General features: G+C 48.5%; 1 protein-coding gene across 6 annotated transcripts in view; it reads right to left on the reverse strand.

The window, feature by feature from the left end:
• PDE2A (phosphodiesterase 2A) overlaps positions 1–24,601 on the reverse strand; it is a 385,285-nt gene that overhangs the window by 230,763 nt on the left and 129,921 nt on the right. For 2 of the 6 annotated variants that reach the window (XR_014510179.1, XM_083436267.1), the window contains exon 1: positions 21,473–21,949. The exons of the other annotated variants lie outside the window; for them this stretch is intronic. Coding sequence is in view for 1 of the 2 variants with exons in the window: in XM_083436267.1 (XP_083292393.1) it covers positions 21,473–21,493 (21 nt within the window). In the remaining variant the exon portion in view is untranslated. Of the gene's footprint in view, positions 1–21,472; positions 21,950–24,601 lie in introns of those variants that run through there. 6 annotated transcript variants of the gene reach the window in all.

Here is a 24,601-nt window from a genome sequence, read left to right on the forward strand (position 1 = left end):
CAAAACACCCACCCACCTCACTCACACACGAAAACAAAGATCACCACAGCCAATCACAAGCAAACAATCACACCCTAGGCCAACCCCAACCTCTCTCACCACCAAAGGATACACAAGTGAACAGCACAAGCAACGCTGACCCCAAACTCTACATACATTAAACATAATAGAAACACCGCCACCCGACCCCACCCCCATCCATCTTCCCTCTCTCCACCCCCCCTTTCTTTTTTCTTTTTTTTCTTCTCCCCCTAATGCCTCAACAAACGAAATGGATTTGTAAAAATGTTACACGGGGGGGGGGGGGGGGACCAAAACAACGAGGCATTACACTTACTTCTGTAAAACAAGAAAATCCTTAATAAAAAACAAAAAAACAACAACCCAAGTGCCACATAACACCCGCGTTTGTTAAAATAAAAATAAAATCACTCTTTTAGCAAAGTGGCACATACACATTGAACCATAGGTGCTGGCTCCCTGGGGCCCTGGGTGCCCACAGAATTCCCCATGAAGGGGCCAAGCACCCCCAAATTTTGGCACCAGGGCCATACATGCTACATGACACCCAGGGCCCCGGGCACCCACAGTCACAGGGCCAAGTTGGCACTCCTGCATTGAACATAAGAATCTGCCAGATGAGGCCAATGGGAAGAGCAATTATCGCCCCCAGCAACCAGTGTTCAGAAGCCTTGCTGCCTGACCCCCCAGTGCTGGATTTACGTATAAGCTAAATAAGCTGTAGCTTAGGGCCTGACTCACCTGAAGTTCCCCCAAAAAAATTAAAGGAGAAAAAACTGGATGTACATTTCCAAAATATAAGATAAAAAACAAATAAGATAAAACCAGCATACAGCAACACAGGGTGAGCTCCCGTTGCTCGATCCCTGCTCCTGCCAACCTAGCAGTTCGAAAGCACACCAGTGCAAGTAGATAAATAGGTACCGCTCCAGCGGTTTCCGTGCACTGCTTTCGTTCGCCAGAGGCGGCTTTGTCATGCTGGACACATGACCCGGAAGCTGTACACCAGCTCCCTCGGCCAATAAAGAGAGATGAATGCCGCAACCCCAGAGTCGGTCACAACTGGACCTAATGGTTAGGGGTCCCTTTACCTTTACCTTTACATAGAGCAACAGTGCTTTGTGTTGTGTAGGCTCCTATGATATAAGTCATGGGCCCCGCCTGCTCACCTGCTCCCTAAAATATCACTGCTTTGCTCCTTTCTATATACAGGGTGCCTACATTCTGCATGGATTGGTTGCATGGCAACACGTGCAAATTGCTTTAGATACCTACTAGGTCCATAAATTACCATCTAGCATATATTCAACAGAAAAAACAGTGACAATTTGTTGTTGACAAAGGACAGCTGGACATAGAAAGGGCCCCATTACCTTCAGGAGCTTAGGGCCTCATCAAACCTGAATCTCTATAGGACACACTTTTTCCAGCCAGTGTGGTGTAGTGGTTAAGAGCGGTAGTCTCGTGATCTGGGGAACAGGGTTCGATTCCCCGCTCCTCCACATGCAGCTGCTGGGTGACCTTGGGCCAGTCACACTTCTTTGAAGTCTCTCAGCCCCACTCACCTCACAGAGTGTTTGTTGTGGGGGAGGAAGGGGAAGGAGAATGTTAGCCGCTTTGAGACTCCTGAAGGGGAGTGAAAGGCGGGATATCAAATCCAAACTCTTCTTCTTCTTCTTCCCCTCCAAAAATTAAGGGGAAATGTGTGTGCGTCCTATGGAGTGAATGCAGGCTCCTTGGCTTCAGCGATAGCAACATGAAGCCTCTGAAGGGCAGAGGGTGCGCACCGATCCCTCTCGCTCTCCAGGCTTCAGGGATAGCCGCCTGAAGCCTTCGGAGCGCAGCGCGAGGTCCTGCTGCGCTCCAAAGGCTTCAGGGATCTTTGAGGCTGGCGGTGGGGGGAAAGCAGCGCTTCCCCCCACCCCCAGCCCCACAAGCTTCTCCGTTCCTCCTGCCGCTTCGCTGAAGGGGCGCTGAGCAGAGAGGGGAGAATTTTTTTCTTGTTGTCTCCCTCTAAAACAAGGTGCGTCCTATGGTCCGGTGCGTCCTATAGAGAGAAAAATACGGTAAATCTGGTCCTGCCGCCCTGTCCCTGCCCCCACCTCTGGCCTGGAAGCGATCCTGTATATCAGCATTTACCACAATGCTAGACGTTCCCCAACTTTTTCTGGCAACTGCACACTTGGTTCAATAAACATATCCTCAATGCCCCCTACCCTATCGGAGTAATTTTAATTTGTTTTAGCGTTTTAACTTTTGTATGTTTTAAAGTGTGGTTGTGGTTTTTCTTCTTCTCAGTTTTATTGTTTTATCTTTCAAAAAAATTGCTTGGAGGTGTCATTGCTGTTGTTTTTATAATCAAGCAAGTGGCACATAAATTTTCATGAAATAAATAAATAACTCAGAACAGCGATCCGCACAACCCGTTCAGGAATATAGTAACATCATAAAATTCAAAACAGCAATAATTAATTGCACCCTTATTCAAAACCCCATTTGTAGGTATGAGTTCTCAGAAAAAGTAATTTGGATAAATAAATTTATGCTCTGATCTGATCTTGTAGGTTGTATTTTTTTTTTTAAAAAAAAAGGTATATGCAGCAAAGAGTATTGCATGAAAAATATTTTTACGCATTCTTGCGTAATTTATAGCCTGAAACATTCATATAAAACTACTTACCGAACCTTCATCTGTACAGAGATGTACAGTAACTAATTTATACAACACTGAGCAAGGCAACAGCTTTGAAAGTAAGAAGAGCAGTAAAAGTTTAAATAAGGAAGATGTTTTGCTCTGGGCTCTAGGCTGGTGAATGGAAAATAATTGATCAATGCACTTGGAGGAAGCCATTTCCAGTGCCCCCCCCCCCGCCTCCTTGCCTCTAAGGCAGCCATAGGCAAACTCTGCCCTCCAGATGTTTTGGGACTACAACTCCCATCATCCCTATCTAACAGGACCAGCAGTCAGGGATGATGGGAACTGTAATCCCAAAACAGCTGGAGGGCCGAGTTTGCCTATGCCTGCTCTAAGGGCCCCCCAGGTGATGCCACTGTACCCCCAGGTGGTGGGACTTCTGAGCAACTGCAGAGGCTTTGTGGAAACCGAGCTCTTCCAGTCTGATCATGGCATCCCCAACTGGCAAAGCAACCAGGGTTGCAGTGTCCGGTTGAGACGGCCTCCAGTTCCTCATTTGTCTCTCCTTAAGAAACATCTTAAAAAGCAGAGACATCACCTTGCCTACAAAGATCTGTATAGTTAAAGCTCTGGTTTCCCCAGTAGTGATGTATGGAGGTGAGAGCTGGACCAACAAGAAGGCTGATCACCGAAGAATGGATGTTTTTGAATTATGGTGCTGGAGGAGACTCTTGAGAGTCCCATGGACTGCAAGAAGATCAAACCGATCCATTCTGAAGGAAATCAGCCCTGAGTGCTCACTGGAAGGACAGATTGTGAAGCTGAGGCTCCAAGACTTTGGCCACCGCATGAGAAGAGAAGACTCCCTGGAAAAGACCCTGATGTTGGGAAAGATGGAGGGCAGAGGGAGAAGGGGACGACAGAGGACGAGATGGTTAGACAGTGTTCTCGAAGCTACCAGCATGAGTCTGACCAAACTGCGGGAGGCAGTGGAAGACAGGAGTGCCTGGCGTGCTCTGGTCCAGGGGGTCACAACTAAACGACTAAACAACAACAACAACAAAGCAGCATTTCCTCTCATGACTCTTCAGGCTGGTGATAAATGAGAGGGGAAGGGCAGCCTGTGACTTCATACAATGACATGGAAAGCTTGGTCTCTTCCTGGCTTCCCAGAACTGGGTACGTGCGGTGACCCCACATACTGTAAAAAGGGATGATGGGAGTTGTAGTCCCAAAACATCTGGAGGGCCGAGTTTGGGGATGCCTGTTTTAGAATATTCATTTAAACACTCAGAGAATATCAACGACTTCCCTTCTTCTCTTTCCATAACATTATGTTTTGCATAACATAAATCCCTGCATATTTTACAGAAACTATACCACTCAGTATTCCATTATTACATCCATCACAACTTATTTACACCGCTGAATTTATCTTAATGCTGCCAGCGTTTTCAGCTGCGCGCAGTTATTTCCCATACATTTCCCAATCTTCTCTAAACTTACGCTCTTTTATTCTTTATGTTAGGTCTGCGAGTTGTACATACTCAGTCAAAGTTCTTCTTTGGTTGGGACCTCGCTCGTTTTCCATTTTTGAGCTAACAAAACATGGGCTGCAGTGGTGGCATACACAAATAACCTTTTTTTGACACTTGGGAGTTTCAATCTGAATTATCTGAATTTCAATCTGAATTATCTGCAAAAGAAAGGACTCTGGGTTGGGGGGGGAGTACTTTTAAACATTTTTTTCCAATTCATTATGGATCATCACTTATCACTTCTTTTGAAATAGGCAGTAAGCTGCTTTGAGTGCCTGCCAGGGGAAAAGGTGGGATATAATAATAATAATAATAATAATAATAATAATAATAATAATAATGGAAACTGTAAGAATGATGGGGAACATAGCAGAGCGGGACTTACTTCTGAGTAAAAAGGCTTAGGACTGCAGTGTAAGGCTGCACAGTCTTTACTGGGTTACCTGAGAGTAAGCTCAACTGAATATAGTGGGACTCGGTAGATAGTGTCAGGCTCCACTTACAATAAAGGAATAAAGACTCCATGCATTTCCTAAGAGATGGCTGGCTGCGGAAGCATTGCAATGAGAGGATTTAAAGTGGATTGCTGACGTTTCCCTTCAAAATTATAGGAAGGACTTATTATGCCAGCGTCACCATTTCCTCCATTTGGTGCAGGGATTTTATGTTCAGGATAAACAGGACTCCGGTCTTGCACCTACAAACGCACACTTTTCATTGTTCTCTGAGACACGGAGGGGAGGGGAAAGGAAAAGCAGGACATTCCAGGATCAAATCAGAAACCGGGGCGGCTTCCGTAATTCCGGGACTGTCCCTGTATGCTGAACATACAGCAGGCAACTTGGAAGAGTATTCAGCCATACTGGTACGTAGCGTAAGACCATGCTAGGATATTTTCAAGGAGGGTCTGATATGGTTTCAATTGGATGTGGGACCGTGTGTCGAAAAATATGTTAGAAAAACAGTTTGGTTTGAAAATACGTTTTTTTAAAATAGTTAGAAATCTGGGAATCTGGCTCACAGTAAGAAATCTCAACTTCTTTGGAAATAATTATGTTAAACTGTGAAAAGAGATTAAGAAAAAGTTGGAGATCTGGGAGAGAGAATGAAGCTCTCCTTGCTTGGCAAAATCTCAGCCACCAAAATGAATCTACTGTACTGCCCAAAAAAAATCTTCTGAATTATTATAAATAATTCAGGCTGCTTCAAAGAATGGAAGGAGGATATTTCCTATTTCATCTGGCAGGGGGGAAAGCCAAGAATTAAACATAAAATTATGATAGACATAAATGGAAAAGGAGGCTTTGCCCTGCCTGACCTGCAAATGTATTATGAGGCAGCCTGCTTGTGCTGGTTAAGAGAATGGATTACATTGGATAATGCACACATTCTGGACCTGGAGAGTCATGACTTAAAATCTGGCTGGCATTTGTTGAGATTCGTACATTTCAGGGAGTTAGAGGACCCTTGCGGTCTCTTTCCAACTCTTCAACTCTATGATTCCAGAAACCTGCTGAATCAGGTCAAAGGTCCACCTGGTCCAGCCTCCTGTACTCACAGTGGCGGAGGAACAAATGCCCACAGGAAACCCACAAGCAGGATCTGAGCACAAGAGCAACTCTCCTTCCTGCAGCTTCCAGAAGCTGGTATTCAGAAGCATCTCTGCCTCCAGCTAGCCCTCTAGCTGGATAGCCAGATAGCTATCCAGATAGCTATCCAGATATGGCCAGATAGCCCTCTCCTCCTCCATAATGTTGTCTAATTCTCTCTCAAAACCATCCAGGGTCATGGTCATCCCAGCTTCCTGTGGGAGGGAGTTCCGCAGTTTAACTACGTGCTGCATGAAAGACAGACTTGTTTTCTGTGCCTGGAACCTTCCAACTTTTAGCTTCCTTTGGGGGGTATCTGGCTGGCCACTGTGAGAACTGGACGCTGGACTAGATGGGCCTCCTTCGGCCCGATCCATCTTCATAGCTTTTGTGGATTTATGTTCCTAAGTCAAGTGCAGATGCACTAAGACAGCCTTTCTCAAACCTGTGGGTCCCCAGATGTTGTTGGAATACAACTCCCATCACCCCTAGCTAGCAAGGCCAGAGCTCAGGGATGATGGGAGTTGTAGTCCAACAACATCTGGGCACCCACAGGTGGAGAACCACTGCGCTACGATAACCAGGCAGCCCCCTGCATGGCTGTTTTACACCTTGCAGCTGCCGAGTCCTGTTCCGAACTGTTGTAAAACCTTGCGGAGGTCAATTACGTTTTTCTAGCATATCATCAACCCAGAAAACAAACATCCTCTGGCTTTTAAATTGGCAGGAGACAGATTACTGTTCAATCAGCAAATACAGCTGATACAAAACAAGGGTGTGGGAGGGGAGCAGGGAGGAACTGGTTCCGGCTCCTGAATGAACCTTGCCTTGTCGCCCCAGAGCGCTCCCAGATTCTCGCTGCTTGCGGGTGGATTCGGCGACCGCAAACCAGAAAATTCAGTTTGTGCAATTATTCCCAACCGAGTCACAAAGCTGTAGAGCTGGAAGGGAACTGTGGAGCTGGAATCTTCAGCAGTGCTTCCTGCATTGCAGGGGGTTGACTAGATGGCCCTAGTGTGCCCCTTTCAGCTCTACAATTCTATGAGTCTAAGGCTGGAAGAGCGCCTCTGTTTTCAAGAGCCTGAAATTAAAGTCTGGAGCCTGAAATTATAGTCTATGCCATGGGTAGGCAAACTAAGGCCCAGGGCCCAGATGCGGCCCAATCGCCTTCTAAATCCAGCCCACGGATGGTCCAGGAATCAGTGTATTTTTGCATGAGTAGAATGTGTCCTTTTATTTAAAATGCATCTCTGGGTTATTTGTGGGGCATAGGAATTCATTCATTATTTTTTTTCCAAATTATAGTCCGACCCCCAAAAGTTCTGAGGGACAGTGGACCGGCCCCCTGCGGAAAAAGTTTGCTGACCCCTGGTCTATACTATTCTAATGATTGTTGAATATTACATTTTTTTATGTAGGTTGCTTGTTTTAAAGTTATGTTTTATTATCACATTTTTGTATTGCACTGATTATTATAAGATGTACATTCCTTGTAAACCGCCTTGAGTACTGTAAGATAGAAAGATGGTACTGTATACAAATTAAAAGTGGTGGCGATGATGATGATGATGGATGCTCTCGGGCTCTGCACAGCTGAAAGGCAGGCTTCAACTTTGCAAGCTAAAGAAATTGATCCACTGTGACCCACGCGACGGTCACCTCCAGACTGGATTATTGTAACTCGCTCTACGTGGGGCTGCCCTTGAGACTGACCCAGAAACTCCAGCGGGTGCAGAATGCTGCAGCGAGACTCCTTATGGGGTCTTCGCTGTGGGATCACATTCACCCGGTGCTATACCAGCTGCACTGGCTCCCGGTGGAGTACAGGATCAAGTTTAAGGTGCTGGTTTTAACCTTTAAAGCCCTATACGGCCTAGGACCCTCGTACCTACGGGACCGCCTCTCCTGGTATGCCCCACAGAGGACCTTACGGTCTACAAATAAAAACATCTTGAAGGTCCCAGGCCACAGAGAAGTTAGACTGGCCTCAACTAGAGCCAGGGCTTTTTCGGCTGTGGCTCCGATCTGGTGGAACACTCTGTCACAAGAGACCAGGGCCCTGCGGGACTTGACATCTTTCCGCAGGGCCTGCAAGACAGAGCTGTCCCACCAGGCCTTTGGCCTGGGCACAGCCTGACTCCCTCCCTCGACAATCTTCGCAGAGCTCTGGCCCAATGGTTGCCAGTGGCTTGAATTAATTAATTTTATAATGAATGATTTTAGAGTGTTGTTTGTGCTGTACTTCTGTACTGTTTTATTGTTGTTAGCCACCCTGAGCCCGGCTTTGGCTGGGGAGGGCAGGATATAAATAAAATTTATTATTATTATTATTATTATTATTATTATTATTATTATTATTATTATTATTCTATGGAGGTTTCGTGTGTGCGTGTGTGTGTGCGCGCGCATGCGCATGTGCAAGGACAACAAGAAGCCTTTCCCCTCAGCTGCTTGCACCTTTGTAAGCTGTGCTCCTGTCCCTGGGATGAAAATCAAACCCAGGAGTCCTGCTGCCATGCCTGCTCTTCACACACTTCTGCATAGCAGCGACTAGATGACCATTGGTGGCCCCTTACCATTCTATGATCCGCTGCTGGGACCATCCTCACCGCCCTCCTTCCCTTAACAAGAAAAACCTCCTCCTCCTCCTCCTCCTCCTCGATAGGCACCATATTGGCAGAAGGGCTAATTACCGAGGCAGGCGGCAATTCACCACGATCATTAGATCTGCTAAGGAAGCGCATTTGTAGCAATCATGTGCAGAAGGAGACGGCTCACATTTCAGTTAGTCATGCCGCAGTAGGACGCCGTTTCACTGAAGAGGGGCTGCCTGCAGTTCAGGTCGCAACTGTAGAGATGGGTGGGAACCAAAGGGTCTCCTCCCCTTTGCACCCATCGTGGGTTTGGCGGACCATTCACAGGTGCAGCTCACACCTGCAGAGGATTCGCTTTGAGTCCTGGAGGTGTGCACATACGGGTGGAGAACAGCCTTGACCAAAGGTGTCGTGGGCTTTGAAGACACTCAAACTCAGGACAAAAGGGGGAAATGCGCTAGGAGGAAGGCACGCTTGACAAACCCTCACCGCGATCAACTCCTGCCCAGAAACCAATGTCCCCACTGTGGAAGGACTTGTGGGTCCAGAACTGGCCTCCACAGTCACTTACGGACTCACTGTTAAGACTGTGTTCATGGAAGACAATCTTATTCGGCTACGAGGGATCGCCTAAGAAGAAGAGAAGAAATTGTGTGGGGCAAGAGAAGCTCATCTAAGCCCACAAGGAGGAGACAGTCCATCAATTCCGCACCAATCTATGAGGACCAGATGACAATCATGAGCCAGCTAGTCAAGGATGACGCAGCGGTTGGAGGTTTGTTTATTCGCTCATTTGCAACATCTCTTATCCGACCTCTGCCATAATGTCCCCAGAATGAGATACCAATATATGATATAAGGATCACAGAATTGTAGAGTCGGGAGGGACCTGAAGGTAATCTCCTCCAATCCCCTTCAATGCAGAAAACTCAGCTAAAGCATCCATGACAGATGGCCGCCCAACCTCTGCTTAAAACCTCCACGGAAGGAGAGTCCACCATCTCTTGTGGGAGTCTGTTCCACTGTCCAGCAGGAAAACTGTTCCAACTGTTATGTCCTGAGCTGAATCCTAGAACAGTAGGATCCAGAATGCAGCAGTCTGATTGGTCCGCTGGAGCAGCCAATCAGGCTCCTGGATGAAGTGAATCAGCAACCTGATTGGCCTGCAGGAGCAGCCAATCAGGCTTCTGGAGAAAGGGAATCCACAACCTGATTGGCTTACAGGAGCAGCCCGGAATTAGCCACTCGCGTGGGGCTCATTGTGTAAATAATGTGTATATATAGCTAGACTTTTTGGGGAAAGTTTGATTCATTGCTGCTACAAGCTGAATAAAGAGCATGAAATTCACACTTGACTCCGAGTATATTCCACCAACCAAAACAGAACGGTATAAATTCAGCAAAAGACGCCGGTCTGCCAAAAAGCAAAGCATCCCCCTGGACTTCCACCCTCCGCTTTATGGGTCCTAATTTAATCATTTCCTCCCTCATCTTTTTTGATGATCCAAATCTTTTACTTCTCCATTATCACGTCCCTGATACAGCTGCGGGTTTCACTAGGTGGCCAGGACAGGTAAAACAAAAGTCATTTGTGGGGAAACTGATTCCCCATTAACTCTGTCATTCTTGCATTGCAGATCTTTGGACCCGTGGGGATCCCTTCCAACCTTGCTATTCTATGATTCCGTGATTCTAACCCAGGGATCCCCAAACTAAGTCCCGTGGGCTGGATAATAATAATAATAAATTTTATTTATACCCTGCCCTCCCCAGCCAAAGCTGGGCTCAGGGCGGCTAACAACAATCAAAATAATCCAACATTCTAAAAACCTTTCATTATAAAATCAATCAAAAACAAATTGATGGCAACCAGCAAGCAAGACCCTGTGCAGATTGCCAGAGGAGGGGGTCAGGCTGCGCCCTGACCAAAGGCCTGGTGGAACAGCTCTGTCTTACAGGCCCTGCGGAAAGATGTCAAGTCCCGCAGGGCCCTAGTCTCTTGTGACAGAACGTTCCACCAGATTGGAGCCGCAGCCGAGAAAGCCCTGGCTCTAGTTGAGGCCAGCCTAACCTCTCTAGTTGAGGCCAGCCTAAGGCCCGAGGGACTCGTTTATCCGGCCCATGGTGACCCCTGCTGCCAGCTGCCGCTGCCCGCTCTTACCAGCGCTGCGCGGCTGCCCACTTCCGGGTCGGAGGAGCACCGGAAATAGCTTTTGCGCATGTGTATGGGGACGAGCTCCCCCACTCTCCAGCCCACCTCGCGATTGGCACTGGAGACACTGGCCCGAGGCGCAGTAAGTTTGCTGACTGCTGTTCTAACCGGCAATGTCAGGGAATCAGGCAAGGCATACTCCTGCTTTGGCACAGATGTGGGGAAGCCACACAAACACCCTTTCCCAAGGGAACGCCCTTTCGGAGTTGTGCCACCCTCCTGTGCCACCCATTTCGAACCAGACCTGTGAGCAGCACTCTTGCCAGCATTGGCAGAGGCACGCTCATCCCTTAATGACTGCAGCATCACATGGCAGGGCTGGCAAGTGTCCAGGCCGCTCGCCAAAGACAGAGCGTCGCTGTCACCCTACATCGCCCTCAGAGGCAGCACACTCAGTGGAGACTGTTTACATGGACAGCCTGAGTGATGGTGCCAAGGAGGATATGAGCAGAAATCTGGGGAAGGAGCCAAGAAGCGGGTAAGGTCCTCCTCCGTCCTGGAAGACATGATGATATAGATGGAATGGTTTGCCAAGTGGTCGGCAGCAGGAACCTCTATGCATCTATCTATCTTCCTTCCTTCCTTCCTTCCTTCCTTCCTTCCTTCCTTCCTTCCTTCCTTCCTTCCCCTACCTCTTCCCTTTCCTCTCCTTGCAGTTGAGCCAGAAGCTGCTGTCCGTGCAGAATGCTGCAGTCCAATTGCTGAACAGGTGTGAGGCCTTGCCAGCAAATAACACCTGGGCTCAGAAATCCGCACTGCTTGCCGATTTGCTGCCGGGGCAATTTCAGGGTGTTGTTATGAGCGTGTAAAGCCTTTAGCAGCTCAAGACCAGTTTACCCATGAAATGGACTGACCCCCATATGCACCCCCTCAAACCCTTCAATCGGCAGAACTGGCCCAGCAGCCACATTTTGTGCCACATTTGTGAAAACGTGACGTTTCATTCCACTGCACTTTGGAACTCCCTGCCACTTGAACACCAGACAGGAGCCTCCACTGCTTTCAGCACCTGCTGAAAACATTTTACCCAGATGTAGAGAAAGCTGATGCAAGCTTTAATCTGCTTTTGGTCTATTGGAAGTATTAAACCATTGGATTAGATGGGCCTGGTCCAACAGGGCACTTATATGTTCTTAAGGCTTTAGTTCTTAACCCCATTTCCTGTGGGGTTACCAATGTCAATAAATCGCCAAATCCATGTTTGGAATCTAGCACCCTTCCTCAACCTGGTGCCCTCCAATTATCTTGAACTACAACTCCCATCTATCTGCCCCTGGGAGTATGGCCACACTGGAACAGGGCTGATGGGAAATATAGTGCAAAACATGAGGGGGGAGATTGACTTTCTGCTGTCCATCAGGCAACAGCTTTTCCCACCTGCCTTGCTCCACCCTCCAGCCTCAGGAGCCTTTCCCAGACCCACGGCTTTGAAAACAGCAGAATATTCAGGGATATTTTCATAAAATATTTTTTTAAGTTGTGTGTCCTTGTTTCTCAATTTGATCCTTTCACATGGTTGTGGATGTTTTGTGGTATTTTATGCACTGCGACGGGCTATTGTTTTTATTTATCATACTTTAGTAATTATTTATAGCAAAGGATAAGTGTACAGTGGTACCTCGGGTTACAGACGCTTCAGGTTACAGGCACTTCAGGTTACAGACTCCGCTAACCCAGATGTAGTACCTTGGGTTAAGAACTTTGATTCAGGATGAGAACAGAAATTGCATGCTGGCAGTGCGGCAGCAGGGGGAGGCCCCATTAGCTAAAGTGGTACCTCAGGTTAAGAACAGTTTCAGGTTAAGAACGGACCTTCAGAACAAATTAAGTTCTTAATCCGAGGTACCACTGTAAACTGCTTAAATTTTATTTGCTGATGTTTGATTTTACTGTTTACTATTACATTCTGATGGATTAAGTTGTTTATTTTAAAGTTAATGTGGCTTTTTGTATTGAGTCAGATTGTTATGAGGAGTGTGACTTTTGCTGTCTATTTTGTTGTTTCTTCGGCTTTGTAAGCTGCCTTGTGCATAGTAATATAGAAGAGTTTGGATTTGATATCCCGCTTTATCACTACCCGAAGGAGTCTCAAAGCGGCTAACATTCTCCTTTCCCTTCCTCCCCCACAACAAACACTCTGTGAGGTGAGTGGGGCTGAGAGACTTCAAAGAAGTGTGACTGGCCCAAGGTCACCCAGCAGCTGCATGTGGAGGAGCGGGGAAGCGAACCCGGTTCCCCAGATTACAAGTCCACTGATCTTAACCACTACACCACACTGGCTCTCCATATAGAAAGGCGGCATACAAATTCTAATAATAATAATTTATTTATTTATTTATACATACATGCATACATACATACATACTCTGCCCATCTGGCTCGGTTTCCCCAGCCACTCTGGGCGGCTCCCAACAAGAGTATTAAAAACACGATAAAACATCAAACATTTAGAAACTTCCCTAAAAGTGAAATGAAAGGAACGTCTTGTTTGGGATAGGCAGCCGTTCAGAATCTGCTAAACCTTTGGAAGTTTCAGATAGAGGAAGCCTGGCTGCCGCTCAGAGCGATTTACATCTCTGCCCCTTCTAGGTGGGTGTGGCTTACAGCTAACCTCTAGAACAGTGATGGCCATACTTGGCCCTCCAGCTGTTTTGGGACTACAACCCCCATCATCCCTAGCTAACAGGACCAGTGGTCAGGGATGATGGGAATTGTAGTCCCAAAACAGCTGGAGGGCCGAGTTTGGCCATCACTGCTCTAGAACAAAAAGAGAAGGTTGTGGTCAGTTGGTCCTTCCCTTTGTCCTTTTGACATGCTCTCGCTCTTTCTGTGCTCCCCTGGCTTGGAAACAAGAAAGAAACTGCTGCAGCAGCAGCAGCACCAGGGACTCACAATCAGATTATTTCCCATTTAGGCAGGCTGCTAACACATATCAATTAGGGTGTGATTTATCGGAGTGTCACTGACAGTGGATAATTGCATTGAGCTGCAAGCCGAGAGATCTAGCTTCTAGCCAGTGGCTGAAGGGACTAAAGTCATGGGCTGCTGAGAGAAGGGGGGGAAGGAGGAGAGAGAGAGAGAGAGAGAGAGAGAGAGAGAGAGAGAGAGAGAGATCCGTCCCATTATAGCATGACTTCCCGCTGAGTTTTCGACTGGCGGTCTCCAAAATTAAGGCCCCAAAGTAGGTAAGAAATGACTCCCTTACTTAGCAAGTGCAAAGGAGAGAGAGCCCTCTGAGCAAAACCAGATCCATCCTAACCCATGAATGGCTTCCAGGATATGCTCCAGTTGTTGGGGATAGCCAGAGGTAGCAACCTCAAATGTGGTTCCCATCTGCGCCAGCCAGCATGGCCAGCGGTCCAGGGCAATGAGAGCTTCTGTTACCTTTGTTTATATCCTGACTTATACTCCCAGACCCGAGGCAGCTTAAAGACATTAAAACGATGCAGGGAAAATACAAAAAGCTAAAAACAGGGAAGTCATTACAAAGGTGATTAACTTTGAATAGAATTGAAACAATATTAAAAACAAATCTATTAAAAGGCAGGTAATAAAAGCGTTGTGGTGCTTCTAAGGCCCTTTCCTTAAAACCCAGTCTGCTCTCCCTAAGGTTCTTATTGGCATTCATGTGTCCTGGAATACAGTTGGATGGGACCCTGAGGATCATCTAGTCCAACCCCCTGCAATGCAGGAATATGCAGCTGTCCCATATGGGGATCAAACCTGTAAACCTTCATGTTATCAGCACCCCGCTGTAAGCAACTGAGCTACCCAGGTCAATAAGAGACATTGTCTTAATGGGACAATGGAGTGCGCGTCCAGGGGTGAAGTCAGAATAACACCTGGGAGGCAAATGTGGACCTCTAGACTTGTCTATGCGGCCCTTTGGATTCTGGCCATGCCCCCTCTCCCAGGGCCCCCCCTCTCCATCCCTCCCCCCCCCCCACTGGATTGCTCTGGCTTGGCCAGATTACATCCTTGGACTGCATCGACGCCTCTTGCCTGCCTGTGTGGGGAGAGGAGTACTGTAGGGGAGAGACCTCTGACCTTTGCATGCTTGTGAATGCACTCTATTGTACAAAAGGCAAATAAATAATCATAATCATAATCATCATAATCATAATTTATACCCCACCCATCTGGCTAGGTTTCCCCAGCCACTCGGGGAGGCTCCCAACAGAATATTCAAAACACAATAAAGCATCAAACATTAAAAGCTTCCCTAAACAGGGCTGCCTTCAGATGTCTTCTGAAAGTCAGATAGTTGTTTCTTTCCTTGACATCTGATGGGAGGGCGTTCCACAGGGCAGGCGCCACCACCGAGAAGGCCCTCTGCCTGGTTCCCTGTAACTTGGCTTCTCGCAGGGAGGGAACCGCCAGAAGCCCTCGGAGCTGGACCTCAGTGTCCGGGCAGAACGATGGGGGTGGAGACGCTCCTTCAGATATACTGGACCGAGGCCGTTTAGGGCTTTGAAGGTCAGCACCAACACTTTGAATTGTGCTCGGAATCGTACTGGGAGTCAATGTAGGCTCTGGTACTGCTGTACCCACTTTCGCCTCTTGCCCTGACTGGCTCATGCCCCCTAGAAGATAGCCCATGAGATAATACGGCCCCAGGCCGAAAACATTTCCCTCCAGCTGTGCGGTAGGGGTCCAAGGATATCTTGAATTAACCATGCTGGTTCCCCCGTTATAGAGACTGGAGGCCTCTAGAGACTGGACATCCTTTTGTGTTGCTAGATCAATTTCTTTGCAGGAGAGACGTTGCGGTGGATATTTATCTTTCTAAAATCATTTATCTTTCTAAAATCATTTCTGTTGGGATTTTTGAATGAGCTGGAGATTTAGAACGTTGCAGAGCTGGTGCAGAAGGGAAGAAGGGGAAACAGGTTAAACGACAAACCAGGAGGTCCGCAGTTCAAATGTCTCCTCTGCCGTGGACTCCCTGAATGGCCATCAGAAAGCCATTTTCTTTTCAAGCTTTGGCAACTCTGAAATATGGGGAGATCATCTGACTGACCTGCACCCCATTTCTGTAAGGATTACAAGGTACTATACATGAGAAGTCCCAAAAACACAAATCAACCCTGGGGACCTTGATTCTCTTGCAATAAAACAGGGTTTTCTCCCTATTCATGAGGACTAGGAAGTTACTTTTGTAAGAGACTGGAGGTCACAACGAAATCCTCGCGATATGGTGAAGAATAAGGACATTAGCAGTTGGGCAGGAGAGATGCTAAGAGTGGCATTTCCACTGGAAGTTTGGTCACTAGTCACCCCAGAACACGTGCAATGTGCTCATTCAGCCTTCCCCAAGCTGTTGCCCTCAGGATCTGTTGGACAGCGTGCTGGCTGGGGCTGATGGGAGTTGTAGTCCAAAGCATCTCCCTGGCCTGTGCTAACTGGGACTTCTCTGAGTTGCAGTCCAACTCACCCAGAGGGCACCAGGTTTGGGGAAGGTCCTGTGCTAACTCCTAGGCCCTGCTGCTTATTTTCAAGAGCAGAGAACAAGCAGCTCGCAGGCGTCTCTGCAAGATTCAGTGGGGAACTCTAATTTCTCCTGTCACAGGAAGAGGCGGCAGCTTCTTCCTCTTTCTGGCAGGGAAAACGAAGAAATTTTGCAATGAGTGTTGCAGAGAAGCAGGGAAACAGGAAATGTGAGATCCTCACGCTCAAACGCTCAGCGTCTGCAAATTTTGCATTTCATTTGCCTCTGCTCTGACCATACTGCTTGCAATTCCACCCCACCCTCACACAATGTGCATCTGAGGATCACACTTCGCACCTCTGAGGAAGGCCGACTCTGGTCCTTGGTAGTGTGGGATGTGAAACACAGAGGAGTCAAATACGACATTCCTAGAGTGGACATAAAAAGGGGATGTCTGGACCAGCCTGTTGGACTTCCTGTTTCCTCCTGGGCTGGGACAGACCTCCTCTACATGTGACCAGAGGTGGGCGTGGCCTCACCTGTGCAGGTAACAAAATAGCACAAGGGAGGCTGCCATCTCTGTCTCTGACTCCATTGTTCGAAGAAGCAACATCTTCTTACCCTGAAAGAACAAAGGAACTATCTCCTCATGAGATAGATTCCAGGTGTATATACTTTGTAACTTAAGTCTGCCTTCTGGGATCCATCTGTGAACAGAATGTGTGTGAGTAAACTCTTTTATACTTTTATACAAGACTGTGTCGTGTCTAATCTTTTATGAGGGAATAAAGGGGAATTGACCGGGAAACTTATTTTAGAGGCTTATACAAGCCTGGCAAAGACATTATCTGCTGGTACGAGTTTAAAAGGGGAATGTTACTCTGCTAAATTGTAGAACTTGTTAATTAAACAATATAACCTCTCCTGGCTCCCTGTACATTCCCACGGGCATCATGAACATGAGTAGAGCCTGCTGGATCAGCCCAATGGCCCATCTAGGTCAGAATCCTGCTCTCACAGGGGCCAACCAGATTCCCCAATGATAAGCACCCACCTCCACCCCACAGGGTAGCTGGCATGGGGCCCTCAAGACACTGAAGGACTTTGGGAACAGATTTATAACGAATTGAAAAAGATATTTTAATACACTTTCCCGAAAAAGCTTTCTTGCTAGGCTTGATGGGACAGGAAATAGAAAAGGCAGGTCAAAGGTTAGTTATGTATGCTACGACTGCTGCCAGAACTTTGTTAGCCCAAAAATGGACAGCACCAGAATTACCAACAATAGAGGAGTGGCAGATGAAGATGGTTGATTATGCGGAACTAGCAAAACTGACCTGTAGAATCCGAAATCAGGAGGAAACAAAATTCCAAAAAGATTGGAGTAAAACTATGGAATACATAAATAATAACTGTAGAAATTTGAAGACTCTGGCAGGACTGAAATAAATCTGAAAATGTCGATAGGATTGGATACAATAAGAAACTGTGGAAAAGTAACTGACATAAGAAAACCTCTTGAAGGGAGGGAAGGAAGCCAATGCTCAGCAGAGTGTGGGTAAATGACTATTGAATTTTGCTGTATTTTGTTTGTTTGTATTAAATGAAGCGCCAATAAAAAGCATTTTTTTAAAAAAAAAGACACTGAATGACTCCAACTCCCATCAGCCCCAGGCAGCAGGGTCAAGGATGATGGGACTTGCAGTCCTATAAGATCCGGAGGGCGCCATGTTGGCTTCTTCAGTCACAGGCTATCCAAGGGTGGTTCTGAAGAAAGGGGCAGCTGCATGGCATCACTGCACCTCAAAAGACTGAGAAGACGTCACTCAGCAGACAGTTGACCTATGGAACTCCCTCCCACTGGATGGTTCTAAAAGAGGATCAGACAAATTCATAGAGGATGAGAGGGCTGTCGAAGGCTACTAGCCAGGATGGCTCTGCTGTGCCTCCACAGTTGGGGGGCAGCAAAGCTTATGGGTCACAGTTGCTGGAAACCACAGGAAGGGAGAGGCCACCTGCGCTCGGATCCTGATTGCAGGTTTCCCACAACGGGCATCTGGTTGGCCACTGTGAGAACAGGATGACGGACCAGCTGGGTGGTTGAGCTCAGCCAGCAGCAGCCCTTTCTTATGTTTTTGTGGAATGAATGGTCAATAAAGTCTGGACATCAGCTAATAGTCTGACAGCAAAGTAAGCAAATCAGGATAAATACTGAATAAATCAGTCTGAAGTAGCCCTGGGTGTGTTTCATGTGGCAGACATCAGCAAACCACCCAGGCTCCCTTAAAAAAAACCCCATGAAAGGTCAGAAAGAAACCAGGGTTTAATGCCATCGTTTCTCACTATAGTTATCACACAAGAACATGTTTAAGAAGCCTCAAAGCTTTTCTTTAAATGTCAAGCGCAGAAGCGATGAGAGATTGGGAAGGGTGGGGGAGCGAGAAGACGAGCTGTAAACCCTTTTCCACAGCTACCCTCCTACCCCCCCCCCACACACACACACACAAAATCATGTCCCCACACCCCTTGACTTGGTCCACAACTCCACACACACAAACCCCAGACCAAAAGGAGTGTCCTTTCAGTAGCCGAGTCCCTTGGAGGTTTGGCGTCTCCAACAGCTTCTAGTATTGTTTAGTACTGCAGTCAGATTATTTATCGATTTATTTTTATTATGCACACCTATTTCAGATTGCAGGCCAGGTTATGACACCAAACGGCGTAGACAAGAAACACAGTCATCAGCAAGCTAAACCGCGGAGACCTCTAAAAACCAGCTCGATTGTGGCGTTTCTCTGTTTCTGGCATCTATACAACAATGGTGTGGTAAATACCATGATGTGATAACAGGGTGTGGACCATCCAGATCTCTCTACTGGACTCTCCCTAAACTAAACCACACCCCTTCTTCCCAGGCAGCCCCCCACCCCACCCCATTGGACTGAATTATGCCTCTTGGTTTCCTGGATATGTAGAAACCTCTGGCCTTTACATGCGCATAGGAAACTGTGTTTTACAGAGTCAGACCTTCGGCTCACTGAGCTCATATTGCCTAGAGTTTCTCATACTTGGGTCTCCAGCCAGTGGCATAGCATGGGGGGGGGGGGGAGGCTCCCCTGGGCACAAAATTCTTAGGGTTACAAAATTTCAAAAGACAAAAAGTAGGAATAAAAAATAACACATCCTCCCCCTCACAGAGAAAATCTCCTGACGATCGCGTGGGCAGATGGAGGAATGAATTTGAGTGACGGCCGCTTTGCTAGGGCACCCTCTGCACAGACTTTGGAAAGGTAATCACTCTGAGCAATCTCCCATCCCACTCTCCTCCATGCTCAAAGCTCATGGGGCACCTCGGCTGCCACTCAGGTCAGTCGCTGAGCTATCGCCCCTCCCTTCCACCCTATCAGCAGGCAGCGCTGAGGATCCTTGCCTTGCTCCGGGTGCTGGCAACCCATGCTAAGCCACTGTCTCCAGCTGTTTTGGGGCTACCACTCCCAACATCCCTAGCTAGCAGGACCAGTGATCAGGGATGATGGGCGCTGGAGTTCAAAATCAGCTGGAGTTGGGGAAGCCCTGGTCTACCCTGATTGGCAGTGAAAGCTCCAGGAGTTCAGGCAACATTCTTTGCCAACCCTACCTGGAGATACCGTTGCGGATTGAACCGGGACCTCTGAGCTATGGCCCATCTGTATGCCTGAAATGGCCGCTGTACAAAGGTGAGAGCCACAGCTGTCACTCTTCCTACTTTTGCACCCAGCCCCGCCCACAAGTATGACAAATGTTCCCCACCAGTGATTGACAGTTGCTCATTCATAATGATACACATGTCCGCTTAAGCCTTAAAAAGGCTTTGCCAACGCGGCGCCCTCCAGATTCCAGATATTTCAGACTACGACTTCCAACAGGTTGCCAAAGGCTGCCTTGGAAAGCTACAGCTGCTACTGAGCTGCTTCCTCTTAACCTCGCGCCACGCCAGCGCTGACCGAAAGCACGTTGCATGTATAGGTTGCAGCAAATGAACATCTCTGCCAGAATCACACAATCTTGGTCCGGAACGGACGCCGGTCAGGAAATCAGGGAACTGGAAGAGATCCACAGCCAGCCGGGCTTCCGCCCATCAATTCACATCACCCACAGGCTGCTGCTGCAGGCAGAGAGCAGAAGGGATGGCATTTGTGCCAAGATGCTCCAGCGATCAGGCCATTTTTCAGAAAACAGAACTGAGCCACATGCTGCTCCAAAGAGCCTGAGGAGGCACACACACAATTCTCTCCCCCTCTCCATGCTAACCTCACAACAGCCCTGTGAGGGAGGCTTGGCAGAGAGATGGGGACAGGCTCAAAGTCACTTGGCGGGCTTCATGCATAGCTGTCAGCTTTTTATGCGAGGAATCCTATTTGGAATAAGGGAATTTCCCTTTTAAAAAGGAGTGGGGATGAGAACCCTGGTCTCCCTGCTGCTAGTCAGACACTCTAATGACTGTAACATGCTGGTGTCAGAGCACAGCAACGGAAATGTGACAAATAAACACCCCCCCCCAAAAAAAATAAAGCCACAACAACCCACATTAGCAGTCTAAAAAGTTACAGGGTTTCAACGGGAAGTGCCCCAGTTTGGAAAAGTTGCAGTACACCCACCCTGAAACTTTTGCAAGCTCAAACAGAATTAAAGTGGGATTGCGTATAACCTCCCTGATACCATCAAGAGCGCAGATCATGACAACCATACAATAAAAGAGGCATCTAGGAGGAGGTCCCCTGGCAGACGTTTCATCCCCGACCTGAAAGGCAGCGCAGAGCAGGAAGGAAGGAAACACCCAAGTCCAAAAACTTTTATGCTCAGAATCATTTTCAGAGAATGTCAGGGCCAACGGCGAACCGTTATTTTCCTGTGTTAGGCACAGGGGGTGGTTAGCTGTGACGCCCACCCGGACCCGGAGAGATCTGGGGGCAACAGCGGGAATATGCCCTGACAGGACAGAGTGAGGTTTAAGGTGGGTGGATCTGCCGGGATCCCTGACGGATCAAGCACTAAGGAGCAGCCGTTCTCGCTCCCAGAAGACAAGGAGGAAATGTTCCTCCGGCTGTCCTGAAATGCTCAGCCTCGCCACCTACCATGCTCCGTAATGCTCGCTAGTGCTCAGTCAGTCACCTCGACTTCCCCAACAGGAAAACGCACACGCAACCGGAGCACAGTTCTTACGCTTGCACACGTGCACAAAGCCCTAAAGCAGAAAGGCAGGCGGGAAGCAATTCCGCAGCCCTCTCGGGAACAGGGGACCCCCTCAGCAAGCTGAAGTCGGGCGTTCCTTCTCTCCGAAAAGGATGTGAATCGCAACTATAAGAGACTAGGACAAGGAAAAGAGGGAGGCAGGCTTGCAAGCTGGAGAGGCGGGGAGTTTGGGAGGCGCAGCCGAGCGCCCCTCAAAGCGCATCGAGTAAAAAGGGGTCCTTACACTCTCGGAGAAGGTGCCCATGTCCGGAGCCCATCACCTGCGATCCGGCCAGCCTGCTGGGTCCCTGGAAAGTGGTGCTGAGGCTGCGGGGAGACGGGGCTCAGCTCGGCTGCCCTGGAAGAGGGAGTCTCGTCCTGCCCATTTCCTCCAAGCTCCGGCTCGAACCGCTGCGGTCTGCAAGGCGGCTCTCCCTCGGCGCGAGAGCGCGCGGCTGCCTCTCTCTGCGCGAGGAATGATGCAGGAGCGTGTGCGCCCGGGCGAGGGAGGCAGGAACGGGGCGCCGAGCCAAGCCAAGCCCCCCCCCCCCGCTCCCCAACTCATCTGCCGCGCCTGGCGAGGGAGCCTCGCTCACCAGGACCAGCCTGGGTTTTTTGCGTGAGTTAGGAAGCACGATCCACAAGCGCTTTCCTGCACAGAAAGCGAGAGCGCAGCTTCTCTCCACCCGCCTCTCTAAGTGAGATTGAAGTTCTCTTTCATATTGCAGAAGGAGCTGTGGTTCAGCTGCTTTGAATGCAGAAGGTCTCAATAATATATCCGGGCAGGGCGGGGAAACCCTGGGCAACCTGCTGCCAGCCAGAGCAGACATTACTGAGCTAGATGGACACCATGGCTCTATATCATAGAATCAGAATTTGAAGGGGTCCCCATGATCATCTAGTCTAACCCCCTGCAATGCAGGACTATGCGATTTTACCATACGGGGATCGAACCTGCAACCTCGGCATTTATCAGCTCCACGCAACCAATTGAGCTACCCAGGTATAACTCAGAACAAGGCAGCTCCTGTTCAGTTCAACTCTATTTTCTTTTTGTAGAACCACAGAGACTAGAATCTGTTGTTGTTGTTGTTGTTGTTGTTGTTGTTGTTGTTGTTGTTAAGGGGAAGGTCCCAAGTTCAGTTCCACCGCTGGCCTCTCCAGACAGGACAGGGAAAGAGCCTTCTCTGATACCCTGGAGAGCTGCTGCCCGTCTGTGTGGACAACACCAAGCAAGATTGACCAGTGTTCTGATTCAATGTAAGACACTTACCTCTGTTCCTATGAAATCAGTGGCTTGCATTATGTGCAACCAGCCCCTTCTGACAGAGGCACATGGCGGCAGGGGTTTTGTAGGGCGAGATGTCAGCCAGGGACTGCTCTGTGGCCTGACTCTGGAAGCAAAAGTTAGCAGCCCACAGAAAATTCTCCTCATCTCTACATATTCCCTGTTCCTGGGTGGTCTAGGGCCAGTCACTGAATCTCTCGGGTTGTTGTGGGGATTAAATGGGGAGGGGGGAGGAGAGGAGAACAACCTACGCTACCTTGAGCTCCCTAGAGGTGGGCCAGAAATGCAATACAGTGGTACCTCGGGTTACATACGCTTCAGGTTACAGACACTTCAGGTTACAGACTCCGCTAACCCAGAAATAGTACCTCGGGTTAAGAACTTTGCTTCAGGATGAGAACAGAAATCGTGTTCCGGCGGCGCGGTGGCAGCTAAAGTGGTGCTTCAGGTTAAGAACAGTTTCAGGTTAAGAACGGACTTCTGGAACGAATTAAGTACTTAACCCGAGGTACCACTGTACTAATAATTCTGCGGCATAGAAAGGGAGGGGGCTGACTGCCTGAAATCAGTTCACCATCAACTCCCTGCATCATAGAGTTGGGAGGGACCCAGGGGTCATCTAGCCCAACCCTCTGAAATTCAGGAATGCATACTCCTCCAGGTACTTGTCTGAAATGCTTCTTCGCAGAATAAGCCTGCAGAACTCACTGCCACGGGAGCACACATGAGTGGAGATCATTTTGCTGCAACAGAAATCTAGTTCACTGAAAGGTGTCCCTGTCCATAACTTGTGCTCAGACCAGGCATAGGCAAACTCAGCCCTCCAGTTGTTTTGGGACTACAACTCCCATCATCCCTAGCTAACAGGACCAGTGGTCAGGGGTGATGGGAACTGTAGTCTCAAACACCTGGAGGGCTGAGTTTGGGGATGCCTAGTTTAGACACACACGCTTATGAAATCAGGCATGCTCTTTCAAGAGAAAGCTGGGGGGAGAAGTGACTCTTATCGTCTCCCCCAATGCTACAATTTAGGGTCATTCCAGGCCTCTTTAAGGGTGCTTTTATTATCTTCTTGTCCTGATGCTATGAGCACCAACTAGTTCCTCAACACTGCCCCTGTCAGTGGAAACCGCCCTCCCTGCAACGTCACTCACGAGGTTGGCCAGGGGCTTGGCTAGCCGTCCCCTGCAATGTCAGGGGCAGATCTATGTGAAATGGCACATGTGTGTAAAATATCTAGGTTCAAATCCCCACTCGGTCAAGGTGGCCAGTGAGTTTGGGCCAGTGACAGCCTCTCAGCCTTGAGAGATATTCTCAATTCACGTTTTCCTATTTCCTCCTTTCTTCCGTGCCCTTGTTAAATCTCCGCTGGTCTGTAAGCTCCTTATGCAACCACACCGGTTTCCTTAGATGCCTCCCACTTCTCTTTCTTGCTGGTACCGCCTGCATTCGGGCCTTCAATATTTCACCCATACTCCCATCCATCCTGAATGAGTCTATGATGCCATGTTACATATGCACATGACGGGAGCGGAAGCTCGCAGAATTTCCCTGCAAGTTTGCTAGAGAGAACTCTGCGAGATACTTCTTTTGTGCCCTGACAGCAGGAGGACTAAGCTGTAGCTTCTCTTACCTGCCTGGGCAAAACCTCTTCCCATCTCTTTCTGCTCTGCCAGCAATTTAGTCTAGGTCCATGTCTCCTCTGCCACTTTAGAAGAGTCTGTTTGGACTTGATATCCCACTTTATCACTACCCTAAGGAGTCTCAAAGCGGCTAACAATCTCCTTTCCCTTCCTCCCCCACAACAAACACTCTGTGAGGTGAGTGGGGCTGAGAGACTTCAGAGAAGTGTGACTGGCCCAAGGTCACCCAGCAGCTGCATGTGGAGGAGCGGGGAAGCAAACCCGGTTCACCAGATTACGAATCCACCGCTCTTCACCACACCACACCACACTGTAGTCATCTGGTCAAGAGTTACCTAGTCCAGCCCCCTGCAATGCAGGAACCGAGGCCCAGGAATCCCTGACAGATGCCCATCCCACCTCTGTTTGAAAGCCTCCAACAAAAGAGTCTGCCACCTTCCGA

The sequence above is a fragment of the Podarcis tiliguerta genome, assembly GCF_965153285.1.
Source record: "Podarcis tiliguerta genome assembly, chromosome: 4".
Taxonomy (NCBI): domain Eukaryota; kingdom Metazoa; phylum Chordata; class Lepidosauria; order Squamata; family Lacertidae; genus Podarcis; species Podarcis tiliguerta.